At 39.6% G+C, this 14,902-nt stretch overlaps 1 protein-coding gene across 1 annotated transcript in view; it reads right to left on the bottom strand.

Annotated features, from left to right (window-relative positions):
• Positions 1-14,902, bottom strand: part of WDR72 (WD repeat domain 72) — a 187,541-nt gene that overhangs the window by 76,506 nt on the left and 96,133 nt on the right. The window contains exons 16-17 of the mRNA XM_034784930.1: positions 10,989-11,080; positions 6,991-7,073 (exon numbers count right to left, since the gene is read on the bottom strand). Coding sequence (XP_034640821.1) covers positions 6,991-7,073; positions 10,989-11,080 — 175 coding nt within the window. The remainder of the gene's footprint in view (positions 1-6,990; positions 7,074-10,988; positions 11,081-14,902) is intronic.

Genomic DNA, 14,902 nt, shown 5'->3' with positions numbered 1-14,902 from the left:
CCCCGCAGCTCCCATTGGCCGCAGTTCCCGGCCAATGGGAGCTGCGGAGTTGACGCTCAGGGTAGAAGCAGCACACAGAGACCCTCTGGCTGCCCCTGCGCCTAGGAGTCAGAGAGATGTGGCAGGGTTGGCAACTCTCTATAAATCCCAGCAGGCTTGCAGTATCTATGCTGTCTGGTTTGGTGTTTTTTATAGTCAGAGACACTGGCAACCACCATCCCACTAAAACAGGAGAGGAGATGGAGGTATAGGGTGAGGGGAACCACTAGCTACAAGAAGCTGAACTGTGCTAACCCATGTTCTTCTTAACATGCTTGGGAGATTTTACGTAGAGGCCCTCCATCCTGCAGAACAGACTGTATGTAGATTATATGCAAAGGGAACCCTCTGGCTAATAACTGCAAGCACAATTTTACAGGCCCAAATAACTGTAGGCACATTTTATAGCTTTACAGTACTTAGATTCCTAAGTGCTCCAAACATGCACACAGTTAGCCATTGGGGCTGTAGGGCCTTCAAAATCAGGTCCTAAATTTTAATAACAAAGGTTCTAGAAACACTTTTTGGGGTTGAGGACTACTGGGAAACATAAAAAACAACTTTGTTTTAAAAAATATAATGCACATATAGAAAGATTACATATAAAATGTCATGGTATTGTGTGAGTATAAATTTTATTCCTATTACTATTATCCAGACAAGAGGCCCTGTTTATCCCAACGCGTAGACACTACATTGCATAACAGTTAAGATTGCTCAAGTATAACTAACACCCGCTCAAACATTAAAAAACATAGGAAATCTGGTTATGTCAGACACACCAAGTAGCAACAAATCAACAATTTACAAAATGCATTCTTAATCCAGCTAAACCAGAATGACTGGGAATACAGGAAGGAAAATAAAGAGCTACTTGGATTGGTACGATTAACAAAATAATTACTTTACAAATAAACTCTAAAATTGCAAAGGGAATGGATTGCCCAGTGTTAAAGCAGTCAGTTTATTGCTAGGGAGTTTAGTGGAGTTCTGTCCATTTCCTGGTAGACAGGTAAACATATTAAGGCCCTGCTCCTGCAATGTGTAGTGTGCAAGCGGCCTGCTGAGCCCACAGAGAGCTCTGCTCACTTCAGTGGGACTCCATGCTGGCACAGGAGTCTGCCTATGTGCTACATGCCACATGACCAGTGCCTACATGTACTTATTTTGGCTCCAATACTGCAAAACGTTATATATGTGCACTTCACGCAATGTGAATGGGACCGCTGACTAATAATAATATCATGTATTAGGCACTACCACAGTTACACTAAATGGCAGTCTTGGCAGAGAGACCAAGAACTGGATGGGAAGGGGGATACAAAGACTGAGGTATCCTCTTTTCTATAACTATAAGGTCCCTCCATGTCAGAAATTGAGGAGCACTGTAGGAGTGTGGGGAAGCTTGCTGATACTGTAACTGTTCTGTGGATAGATAAAGGATAGATAAAGCCTCCAGGGATGTCAATCCGGCATCTTTCATAAGGACTAATGTCACACAAAAAGGTTTTGAAAGACCTGGGAACAGGACAGTGAGAACCAGGTAGTGGGGAGAACTGCATTTTTTCTATATGAAATGATTCAAAGAGAGTATTTGAAATTCCAAATGAAGGAATGGGGAGGAGAGACTTGAGCATTTAACATTTCAAAGCTAAGGAGCCAGGGAGAATAGGGAGACAATTTTTTTTTTTTTAATAAGAAGGACTCTCAAGGGAAATCCTTGAATATATCTTTCTTCCTGCTAACAGTCAGCAACAGGAAAAACATAGCTTGATTGCACTATGGACTGACTGACCTGGGGGAGGGAACTGTCTTTTGAAATGTTGGTTTTTACTGTTCGTATTTGTAACTAGATCCTGCATAACAACTGCAATATAAATTAATGTATTAAATAAAAATACAACCCAATACTCATTGCGCAGATAAAGAGGGAAATAAACTACTTTTAGTATGAAGTATTAGCAGACAAGAGTAGCCTTTATTTCCTATATTAAATGCTATAAAGCAGACAGTCCAGTGTATGAGAAGAGTGAGGGAATATATATGTTAGGACAATGTGGCAAGAGGGCATTACATTTCATTTGAAAGAGCAATGAGCCGAGTGGTAGAAAAAGACCAAATAAATTTTCCTTTAAAATGATGTGAGATAGAAAGGCATGTACCTATGCAATATTAGTGTAAAAAGAAAACCTCTCTCAAATTAAATAAACATTTTAAAAATACAAAAGCAAAGCCGTAATTCTTGCCATTTACAATGGACTCTGAAAACATCAACTCTGCTTGAATTTTGTCATCATTTGACCACAGTGTTAAGCAAGCTTTGCTCTTCAACTTTCTCTCTGTGTGTCGCCAAACTGCTGTGAATACTGTAACATCTAAAATCATTTGTGACATTTGCAATAGGGGCCTCATGTCATCAGCTATTAAACCAACTCCCATTCATGCTTTATTGCTGGTAGGCTGGCTCTGTTAACCCCTTTACTTCAGGAAGCATAGGCTCATGGCCAACGCATTAATAAAGGGAGATCTGAGGCATGGGTTGTGCAGGCAGCTGGTCACTTTGACAGATTTGTCCCAAACCACTCTTCAGATCTGAAGTTTTTTGCCCACAGTTGCAGCACCTCTTACGAATGTCTTTGTCAATGCTCAGTCAAATTTAGTGGGTGCCTCTGACTTCTGCATACCCGCCAAAATGTTTTGTGCTGACTGACACAGTACTTGCTTACAATCACTGCTGCAGCTGCCACAAAGGCCTCTGGGCATATCTGAGAACTAAGGGAACCTGCTGCAAATGGCTGAACAGGGACTTCTGCCTTAATCATCATGCAGAAGTCTGACTGTCTTGCTGAAGTAGGCAGGCTACTGGGAGATCTTTTTTGGATGTTAGGATGCTAACCACTCATATGTGTCCATGCTCCTAAGATCAGTCATGGTTATAATACAGCTTCCACTCTATTAGTTGGAAAGTACAAATGGAGCGACCAAACGCAACCACAGGCTTCCTGTATATATGTCTTCCAGTCCCCAAATGCAAGAGATCAAAACGGATGAGAGGCTGAGCAGGTGAGAGTGCTATTATGTGGCTCTCACCTGACAACTGCAGCTACTGACACTGACCTCCTATATTTGACTTTTCATTAAAAGGATTCCAAAGAGAGAAAAATCTTGGCTTTGGGGAAAAATGTTTGTGGGGGAATGTTGAACTAATAATGTGGAAGATGATAGGACAGAGAAAGAGAATTAATAATCCTTAATAACTGAGGTACATCAGGAGTGTACAAGAGGAAGAGCTGAACTCACTAGGATGTGAATGTTTGCAGACACCACTGCTATCTATTATGGCTAACAGTGTGGTACAGAGTATTAATTCTACTGTACCATGAATGCTTCTCAGCTGTAAAGTGGTATTCTCCTCATTGATACACATGCCATTTGAAATGTAGTATATGACTATATAATATTATAAGAAATTCAGCAACAGAGTAAAACAGACAAGGAATAAGTTTATAATAGATACTGGACTCCTTCAGAGCCAACTCTCTTGTGGATGCAGTGTTGCAACGCTCAAGCTCATATGCCTGAACATCAAATGACCCAGATCACAATGCAGGATCCACTATGAATCTATTGTCAGTATGACATTGTGATGGGGGGGGGGGCCTCACCCCTGAGGCTCAGTGCATTACATCTCTACCTCAGTTTCCCTTAGTGGGATTTAATAAATCCAATGTCACTTATGTATATTTCATAGATTTCATAGACTTTAAGGCCAGAAGGGACCATTATGATCAACTAATCTTACCCCCTGCATAACACAGGCCAGAGAATTTCTTCTATTGGTTCCTGCATCCAGCCCAATAACTTGTGGTTGAACTAGATGGAGTAAATCGTCTAGAAAGATACCACTCTTGATCTAAAAACTCCATGTGATGAAGAGTATATTTCAAGATTGGTGTGACATGGAACATGGAATCCAAAGACAGATATTCAAAAGATATGTTTCTATAGCCTCATAAGAAGATTCTTTAGACCCTTGAATTGAATTTAATGGTGTGGAGGAGAGATGCAGATGTAAATGACTCTGGATCATAGGTGGTTAAAAGCTTATATTGTCAAAGGAAGATGGATGCTAATTTAAACAAATATTTTGGAGTGATATACATGCAAGATGGTTTGTGTGACAAGCAGTTTTGCCTGAAGCATAGCTGAGTGGCTGCAGCCCCCCCCAAAGCTTGGAATGAACTGATCATAATATATGCCTTGCTAAGTGTTGAGCCAATCTGAGACTACTGCCAACTACTATTTTTTAATATAAGAATTGTTTGCTTTTTCCTATTTCATTTTTTTCTTTCTACAAGAGACAACATTTCCTTTTCCAGTTATGGGTAATGATATTAATAACACATATTGATAATTATTAATAATCACAGGACTGGAAGGGACCTCCAGTGGTCTTCTAGTTCAGTACCCTGGACTGAGACAGGACTAAGTATTATCTAGACCAGGGGTCGGCAACGTTTGGCACGCGGCTTGCCAGGGTAAGCACCCTGGCGGGCCGGGCCAGTTTTATTTACCCGCTGACCCGGCAGGTTCGGCTGATCGCGGCCCCCACTGGCTGCGGTTCGCCGTCCCGGGCCAATGGGGGCGGCGAGAAGCCGCGGCCAGCACATCGCTGACCCGCGCCGCTTCTCGCTGCCCCCATTGGCCTGGGACGGCAAACCGCGGCCAGTGGGGACCGCGATCGGAAGGAGTCCGCGTGCCGAACGTTGCTGACCCCTGATCTAGACCATCCCTGACAGGTGTTTGTCTAACCTGCTCTTAAAAACCTCCAATGACAGAGACTCCACAACCTCCCTAGGTAATTTGTTCCAGTGCTTAACTACCCTCACAGTTAGGAAGTTTTTCCTAATGTCTAACCTAAATCTCCCTTGCTGCAATTTAAGCCCAATACTTCTTGTCCTATCCTCAGTGGTTAAGAACAATTTGTCAATCTCCTCTTTATAACTACCTTTTGTGTACTTGAAGACAGTTATCATATCCCCCTTTAGTTTTCTCATTTCCAGACTAAAACACACACAATTTTTTCAATCTTTCCGCGTAGGTCATGTTTTCTAGACCGTTAATCATTTTTTTGCTCTCCTCTGGACTTTTGCCAATTTGTTCACATCTTTCCCAAAGTGTGATGCCCAGAACTGGACATAGTACTCCAGCTGAGGCCTTACTAGTGCTGAGTAGATTAGAAGAATTACTTCTTATGTCTTGCTTACAACACTCCTCTAATACATCCCAGAATGATGTTTGACTTTCTACAATATTCCATTGCTGACTAGTATTTAGTTTGTGATACACTATAACCCCCGGGCTCTTTTCTGCAGTACCCCTTCCCATGCAGTCATTTCCCATTTTTTATTTATGTGTAGTGCTTTGCATTTGTCCTCATTGAATTTCATTCTATTTAATTCAGTACATTTCTCCAGTTTGTCAAGATAATTTTGAATTCTAATCCTGTCCTCCAAAGGGCTTGCAACCCCTCCTAGCTTGGCATCATCAGCAAACTTTATAAGTGTACTCTCTATGGTGCCCCTTCAGGGGTCCAGTTCATTTAATCCAAAGGTGGAATGTTGTACAACTAGGCTGCCACCCCAGCATCTCTAGCTGGAGAGGAAGGGGCTGAGTTAACTTTAGTCCATGAACCCCACTTATATCCAGGCCCCTTACCAAACAGGCCCTCTTGGCCGGGGACCATCTTCCGGAGCCAGGGCCTCCTGTCTTCATCTGAGGAAGGGTCTCTCCTCTTGGATTAAGGTCCCTACAGAGGTCAAACCACAACAACCCTTCCTTGGAAAAGCACATAATTCCCCTGATCTGAGCTTCTGTTGCTACCTGGTCAACTCCTTCCACAGGGACCAGGCTTCACTGAGGCTTGGCATTCATAGATCCTCCACTTTGGAGTCTCTGCCACCTAGGAGTATTCTACTTTGGTTTCCTTTCCTGGTGAGCCGCAAGAAGGCTTCCCCTTTAGGAACTTCCTTATTCTACATTCTAGAGACAGTTCCTCTTCCCAGGAACCTCTGTTCTCTAGCCACTGGGAGTAGATTCCTTTTTTTATGCCCAAGTGCTTCCCTATCTAATTATCTGCCTCCCAGCTACTCAGTTAATTAGTCCCAGGTGATCCCTTCCTGAGTTGCCTCATTTCCCCTTGTGAAGCCTGCCAGAGGTAGGCTGAGCCCTTGACCTCTTCAGAGGGGCCACCTATCCTCTGACGGACAGGACAAAGGAGTCTTATGCTACAGTAATCACCAGGACATCCCACAGCTACCTAGAGTCCCCCACAGAGCATTAACCTGCCTACATGGCACCAAGATCAGCACAGGCAAAGGTGCAAGTTAAATTGCCTTGAGAAGCTGGAACTCCCCTTTTGGGCCTGCTCTTGGAGGGGATCGTACTGGTATGGAGCCCTGACCACACATTCTTTTAAGAAGGCCATACCAACTTATTCTACAGCATATATGAAATTGAACTTCCCTAGGAACATAAAACAGCTTTTTTATTTCTTTTTTTTTTAAACATAACTTAAAAAGTAAAGATTATTGGCTGGAACTCACAACCTTTTTGTCAAATGAGCCACATTCACCAGATCAGTCATACAAGCCCTGTGCATTTGAAAATGATTCCTGTTACTCAATATCACCTAGATTAGGCACTATAATGTCTACTTTGCCATCTCCAACCACATACGCTAAAATCCAAAATAAGTTCATAATAAATATACACTGCAGTTTAACACGAACATTCTTTCTCCACAGAACATCTAAATGGCAAAATGTATGTGATAATTTCCCCAAAGTCTACATTTATCATATTACATCATGATATCAACATTTACACTAAATAGCAGTGAACATCACTTTAAAAATGACATTATTACAGTCAGTGTGCACTATTTCCTACCTTTACGGATTGGTCTCTCCAACATGAAATGAGTTTCACCAGTGAAACATTCCCAGGATCAGGGAAATGTAATCCACTTTTATCTGAAAATATACAAAACGTTCTTTATGAGCCCACAATAAAATACACATAAATAACACATGAAATTTCAAACGGTCTTGCAGTATATATTTTTAAATTTTGTAATGTTCAGCAACATATCTGAAACAGAATCATTTGTCATAATTTGTTTTCATTTTATGCACAGACATAGCAGTGCAAGATATTTATATCATGTACTATATATAATTATATTAGAGTTATTCATATATGTCCCCTAACCCTAAATCTAATGGATACATTTTATTTATAACTCAAATTCCAGCAAAGAACTGACCCATGGCTACAGCTATCCCATATTTAGTAAGTGAAGTGGAAATTTCCTTTCTTTGAGTATTTTCAGATGAAGGAAAAGCAGGCTTACAATATAAAAGCAAGCTTGAAATTCTAACTAAGGAGAGACTCCGGCCTCCTGCATGCAGTAAATTTCATTTAATGCAATGAAAGCTGTAACCAAAGGCTCAGCAATGGAGTATACATGCAAAGTGGGATGGTCTAATTATTGCTGATATTTTTGGAATATCTTCACTCAAATCACTCACATGCTAAACATATATGAAATAGAAAGCAACAGTTTATTTAATCCGGATAATGAGCCAGATCCTTAGCAGATGCAGACTGGCATCATTCCATTGACTTCAACTGGAACTAAGACAACTTACATTAGTTGAGGGTCTGGCTCAATATTGTTACAAGCTGACTATGATCTTCAGTGTTGTTATGGAAAACGTTTAAAAATCATGCTATGGTTCAAAGATTTATGGTTCCGTAAATACATTTTATGCTTATATCACATTGTCTTCTTTGGTATAATTGAAGATGTAATACTGCTATAGAAACTAAAAGGCCAGTTTTCTTCTATATTCAAGCTGATGTCAGATTGTCTGACCTCTGGTAGCAGCAGAGGCGAATTACTGATTTATTCTAATCATGGGTATTGCATTTTATGGAAACTGGTTTTAATGTTTGACCTGGAAGCATGTAGACAAGTGGTTAATGTATAGTAAGTCTAAAAAATTAATACAAATAAAGTTAAAATAAATGAAAATATGCAAAGGAGGGAATAGAAATATTTTCTGACTATATTTTAAATGAGATGATGAGTCCATGAGGAGAGACACAGCAATAAGGCCATTCCAGCTGGCAGGTTCTACTATGGAAAAAGGGAGCTATTTTAAAGTGGCTGCTGAAATGAGTGTGTTGGAGGTTATGGTAATGTTTCTTCCCACATGAGAAAAGGCAGGTGGCAACACATGGGGGGAGGGAAGGGAAGAAGGGGTGTTGCATTAATCAAGGCTAAAGGTATGGATAAAATAACGGATAAAGATTTCAGCAAAGGTGGAGGAGATGTATGGATATTCATATTTTAATAAATTTGCTCCTTACAGTGCTGAAATATTCAAGAACAATATAAGTATAAAAGAATAATAATCCAGCTCTTAGGGTTAAACCCTTCCATCCTTTGTAAGGTATGTGCTACACAGATAATCTCAGGCTGGTCTAAATTGTGCATCTGACTTCTCAGATGATTTTCAGAGCAAATGCATGGTCCCGAATTGGCAGGACTTTCTTGTTTAATCCAGTTTTTCCTCATTTGAAATTTAACAGGCCAAAGCCATTCATCAGCTGCTTATCCCAATATTTGGCTAATAAGCTTTGCTGCTAAATAGATATGTTGTTTAGAGTAAGTGGGTTGTATCAACCTTTAAAGTAACATGACAATTCCTGAATATTAATGCTGAGTAAATGTTCTGATTACAGCCCTGAATTGTATATCGTAGTATTAAAATATTGTCAGAGACCTAAAGTATTCTGATAAAACAATACATTATCATCCACATTAAAAAAAGTTGGATTGCTGCAGTGCAGTTTGTAGGGTTTACAGAATTATGCACATGCTTTGTGGAGAACACTGCAAAGTCTGTGGTGGGAATTAGAACTAACAGAAGTATTGGGAGCATAAGCTTTCGTGGGTAAGAAACTCACTTCTTCAGATGCAAGACTTCTTCAGATGCAAGAAGAAGTGAGGTTCTTACCCACGAAAGCTTATGCTCCCAATACTTCTGTTCGTCTTAAAGGTGCCACAGGACCCTCTGTTGCTTTTTACAGATTCAGACTAACACGGCTACTCCCCTGATAATCTGAATTGGTTCACTATGCTTTTTAGTTGATGGCTGTGTAAGTACAATTGCACTTGTACTGTGTAAATCCTTTTATAATATATAAAAGACAGAGATTGACAAAAGCAATCGTACGGTTGCCATCCATCCATATATGTATAGGGAAAGAAAGAAAAGAAAGACCATGCAATGCAATTTTACAGCATGAAAGAAACAGGCACAAGAGGTTACTTAAAATTATATTTTTATTAACTGATTTGACACAAAAAATTAAAACATTAAAGCACATGTGAGAACTGCCCTGAGCCTGCCCTAACTTTCTTCAGGGGCAGAACAGATCCCTTTGCAGCCCCATTCTATAGCAGAGGGGTGGTCCCTAGAGGGAAGAAGGGCTAAAGGAGGTGTATATCCAACTTTGTCCTTCACTCTTGTCCTGTGCCAAAACACCAGACTTGTGAGTTGGCCCCAGTCAGTGCAAAGAGAGTGTAAAATGGTACCATTCTGATTTGGTTGTGTTTACCCATCCACTTTGTACAGATATAAATCAGTATACAAGATGCAAGGTATAGAAGAAACAGGCCCTGGGATTCTGAAGGGAGGCAATGTCTCCTTGATGTCACAGGATGTGGAGCAGGTACTCACTCTTGGAAAGACTGTGAGGTCTCTATTGCTCAGATCATGTGGTTCTAGTTTGCAGATCCAGACCAGAGGTCCAGAGAGAAGGGGTCATCAGACTGAAGAGCCCAGGGCAATCTGATTCCGACCCCAAGGCAAAAATCCTCCATCATGTTATCCTGTATTTCCCAGTCACTTCCTGTCCCTTCTCTTTCCCCTTCCAGGCATGCCTGCATGGGGTACTGAAGTCTCAAGGGTAAAATAAACTCCATAATTCCTGAGCAGAAGACAGAGAAGGAAGGAGCTATAGAAGATTGGTTGTGGACAGAGGTTTAGGAGCTCATTTGCATGTATTCCTGACTTTCACATAGAAAAGGGTCAGGATTTGACCTTAATGAATTTATGTTATAAAGTTACATAGGATTTACTATGTAATAGAACCACATTATGTTTGTTTGGCAAAATAGGCAGACAAATAAGTCATCCATGTGCTACCTCATGTTGTTCTTGAACATTTTTGGTTGGTTGCATATTGTAAAAGCAAACAAATATTGACTGGTTTTCAGGGAAAGATTGGTAAACTATTGCCTGAGGAATGCTAAAGTGCCGAGATCATTTGATTCTGCCCTAAGCCAAAGGTCTAAGGGCATTATCCAAACAGCAAGATGACTGCAGTATTATAAAGGCAACAGTTTTCTTGAAAGTTGAGGTATTTTGTTGGGCGGGTGTGTGATGGTGCTGAGGGAGATAGAACTGGATGAAAAAAAAAGTCAGCATTTGTTTCATTGCATTCGCTCTTGTTTTTCACATGGCTAGAAAATGCCTTAGGAAATTCAATCGGATATTTTGTTGTCACGCAAAATGTATTCTTGATTCCACTTTGTATCTCTTTATAGTCAACATGTTGTTTACATGCTTGTGTGATCATCACATAAGAAAAGAACAAAACACTTCAAGCTTAAACTCGTCTAACTACTGTATTTGAAGAATTTAAAACAAAAATTTAAACTCCAATGAATGTAAAGGGCAATAAGAAAATTGTATTAATATAACAGGATTTAGGGGTTTATACTTATATAACGCATTTTATCTAACAACACATAAAACAAATAAAAACAAAAATACTGTATATGTGTTTTCATTGCTGCATTCTTCTATACTTACAGTTTGGTAACTCTCCATAAAAAGTGGAAAATGAAGGGCTGAATGTTTCTGAACTTCTCCATTTGTTACGTACAGATTCTAATTTCTGTGGACTAAAAATCAAACAAACATTAAATCACTACATAATACATAAAAAAACTTTGACAAATATACCATTAGCACGTATTCAATTCTATACACTTATAATAGCCACCGCATTATTAATTATTATTCTTATTACTTGTAATATAGGAACCGATCTTGCCACAACCATGGAAGGCACTTACTTTTGGGAACAGTCCAATGCCCAGTAGTGTTTGTACATTTTGGCCCTTTACCTGCTATTTAAAACACACACACCTAAGTACACATATACAAACAAATCCTGAAAGGCGATAAGCCCTAGCAACTCTCATTAACTTCAACATTGTCCATGTACAGATGGAATTAGAAGAAGATTTTCAATGACAGAAGAACTTTCATCAGTTCCTAAGATATGTAGCTATTCAGGTGAGAATATTCCCTAAGAATACACAGTTTTAAAACAATGGTGAATACACTGTGAAGTTAATACAGGATCAAATTCTGCAGTCCTTACTTTTGCTATATTCCTACAGTGTGTAGTGACTTCAGCATCTGGCCCACAGAACTTACTATGAAGAACTTTTTCATATTATTACACAAACAAAATACAATGAAAATTATGTATTCAGGTTCTTTCATGAATTATTTGTACATCTTTACTTTTAGTACTGAGTAAAGGTCTTAGTGCAATAGGCAATTTGACTTTTAGGGCTAACTTTTATGATACTGTACAAAATATATTTTAATTGTACATATTAAAAGAATGTATTTCCTTTATTTTTCCCGTTCATTTCAACTAGCAGTAAATCATAAAATTAAAGGAGGCCTAACAATACTGAACAATTCTAGAAGCCTCCTGTACTTGACAGTAGTATCTTTAAGGGATTAATATGGATACAAATTTCAAAAGGCAGAACGAGAAAAAAAATCTTTGAAAATCTTTTACCTGCGAATTTGTCCTGCTCTTTCATTAGCATATTGATAAGAAGCAGAATAACGCAAAAGGTCTATTGTAATAGTAACATGGCTAAAAACCTTACCAAGCAAGCATATCCCAATTGCACTTTCCCATTTTATAAGCAGAGATATTTTACTGAAATTTCCAGTGTAGGAAAGCTGATCAAATAGCAAAAAAACAGATTCACAAATATTTCCATGAATTAAAGCACTCAGCTCAGCTCATGATGATTTGTAATTTGTTACTGTTTATGAACAGCAGACTTCTGTGAAAATGTTTGTGAATCCCAACAATGTCATTCATTTTAGTACAGATGACTACTGGTCTGAAATTCTGCACCAGAAACATGTTGCTCACTGTTCATTATTCTCAGGTTCAAAAATTTTCAGCGATCCAAGCAGGGAGAAAAAGAGATACTATGTGACTTAGGTGACCAACTAGACAACACAAATAACAAAACAGTAAGTAGTTAACCGTTCATAAACAAACTATAGCTTGAAAAATATTGATCCAAACCATTAGGTGGAAACTTACAAATAATAAATACATTGAAAGAAAATCAGGATGACTTCATGTTCTATGGACCATTCATATTATTATTATTATTAATTTGTGCTGAAGTAGTTCCTAGGCAAGGACCAGGGCCCAGTTGTGTTATGTGCATTTCAAACTCAGAACAAAAGACAGTCTCTGCCCCAAAGAGTTTACAATCTAAGTAATCTACCCTTGCTTTAATAGCATTGGCAGAGTACCATGGAGGTAAGTTGGGCTCCCACCCAAACCCTGCTCAGGGTGGCAGTTGTTGGTAGGCTTTTTTCCACCCTGATGTTGTTGAGTTTGAATCCCTCTGGCTCAGCACTGGATCCTTTCCCATCTTTTCCTCCAGTAGAGGTACTGTATCTTGTCTGCATCAAAAAGACCATCTGTTCCTCCAGCCCTCTTTTTCCCTGCCTTACTGATGGGTTCTTTCAGTGGCATGGCAAATTGGAATTGAATTTTTATTTATTTTTCCAATGAACATCTGGTAGGCTCAGCTGGGCCAACCATGCTACTTTTCAGGATAGGCATGTGCTTGTGATTTAAATTAGACCAATTGGGCCGGGTGAACTTGTATAGTTTCACTGCAACTTTTAATTGGGCAGGAGTCCGTTACTGAATGGCTCATTACCCTTATTCTGGCCAGAGCTTATCCTAACGCTGAGCACAAAACGGCAGTGAGTGAGGATGGGTTATGTGACCTCAACGCTTTTGTCTCAGTAACCTTGTCTAATAGTTCCACTCTACACAATTTTGATTCTATGTGAATATAATGGTTCTTGACTGTGACAGGGCATTACTCATAGTTTTACTGATGCAGGGAAGCAATACAAAATCCTTTACACAACCTGCTCTGCTCATATCTTGCTTATTCAGAAAAAAAACGGGTTGTGGGGCTGACATTGTGACTGAAGTGTCTAAAGTCTGGAAACAGTTCCTGGAGTTCAATGAGGGGGCAAAGTTCAGTTTCAAACTATACTAGGACAGAGAGATGGTAGAAATGAGAGGAATCTTATTTAGATGTCATCAGCATCATAAGAGGTAAAGGCTTGAAATAATTCAGAACCTATGGGATCAACTAGCTGTTGGCAAAAATGCAAGAGTTTTTGCAGTCACTGTTAACAGTGAGCTGATTAGGAATTCTGGTGAGATATGCTGGGTAGAGCTTGAGAAAGTAGACAACATATTGCACTTCGCAGAGAGGCTATATGAAATTTGCTATGTCTGAGAGGCAAGGAGTAGGAGTGCAGCTTGAAAAATGGGCAGAGCTGACTATGGTATGGCCAAAGCAGCCAGGAAATGCACTGGTTCTGCATATGCTCTTGGGCAACCTCTATCCTAACTAAAACTCTCCTTTGCTGGAATGCCTATAAAAAACGTCACAATGCTTAGGTCACTAAGATACTGAGACCACAGCCTATCATGCTGACTAATATTGTCTCACTGCATCCTTGTACACCCCCCCTCCATATCCATTTGTTTCCTCTTGTCTTATATTTCATTTGTAAGCTTGCTGGGGCAGGGCATCCACCTGTGACTGACCTGCTGCCTGGAATCCTAAAAACATTAACAAAAAGCCATATTTTCCCCACCTTTGCTAGCCTGCCTCTTATCCTGTCTGTCCATGTCAAAAGCAGCAAAAGTGACCATCCTTCACATCTCAGCCCTGAGCAATACAACTAACTTTTTCCTTTCTGCCCAACAAAATAAGAGATTAACTGATCTCCTCTCTTTTAAAAGAGACTTTGATAGGCTTTGGTTAAATTTTTTAAATATGAACATTCAATTTCAACTGTAAAGTATCTTATAATTTGCTTTACCTCCTTTTCTCTTGTGTATTCTAACCAACAAATTTCCAACTTGTGGCATGCATTTCTTGTGTGTTTGCCACGGAACTAAGCAAACTGAAGTCTCTGTACCCCAAATCCCGAACTCTGGTAACATTGTCTAATGTTGGACAGTGACTGGGTCATGCTAATACCTTTGACTCTTTATACTCCATCTAAAGTAATGGAAAACCACATGGCAACAGAAACACTGCAGTCAATTGTCCCTAAAGTACTCAACTGAGACCGGTCTAGGTTTGCTGAATAATAACAGTCTATGGATGATATCTTTTGCCTGATTAGTGTGCTCCACTTGGCGTGGTCAAAGAATGTTGAACATGTTATTTTTCCCTTGATGCTGAAAAAGCATCCAACTAAGTAAATTTGTTTTGAGTAATCTAAATGGAATTTGGGACAGGTTCTCAAAACATAGGGGCAGATGATGCATTCAGCATCAGCTCCCAGCAGCTGCCTTTACTATTGGGTTTTCGTCTCTGTGCATTAGGTAGGGGAACTAAGCAAGGTTGTTT

This window comes from Trachemys scripta, chromosome 10 (genome assembly GCF_013100865.1).
Source record: "Trachemys scripta elegans isolate TJP31775 chromosome 10, CAS_Tse_1.0, whole genome shotgun sequence".
Classification (NCBI taxonomy): domain Eukaryota; kingdom Metazoa; phylum Chordata; order Testudines; family Emydidae; genus Trachemys; species Trachemys scripta.
This window is presented reverse-complemented; position numbering and strand designations above follow the sequence as displayed.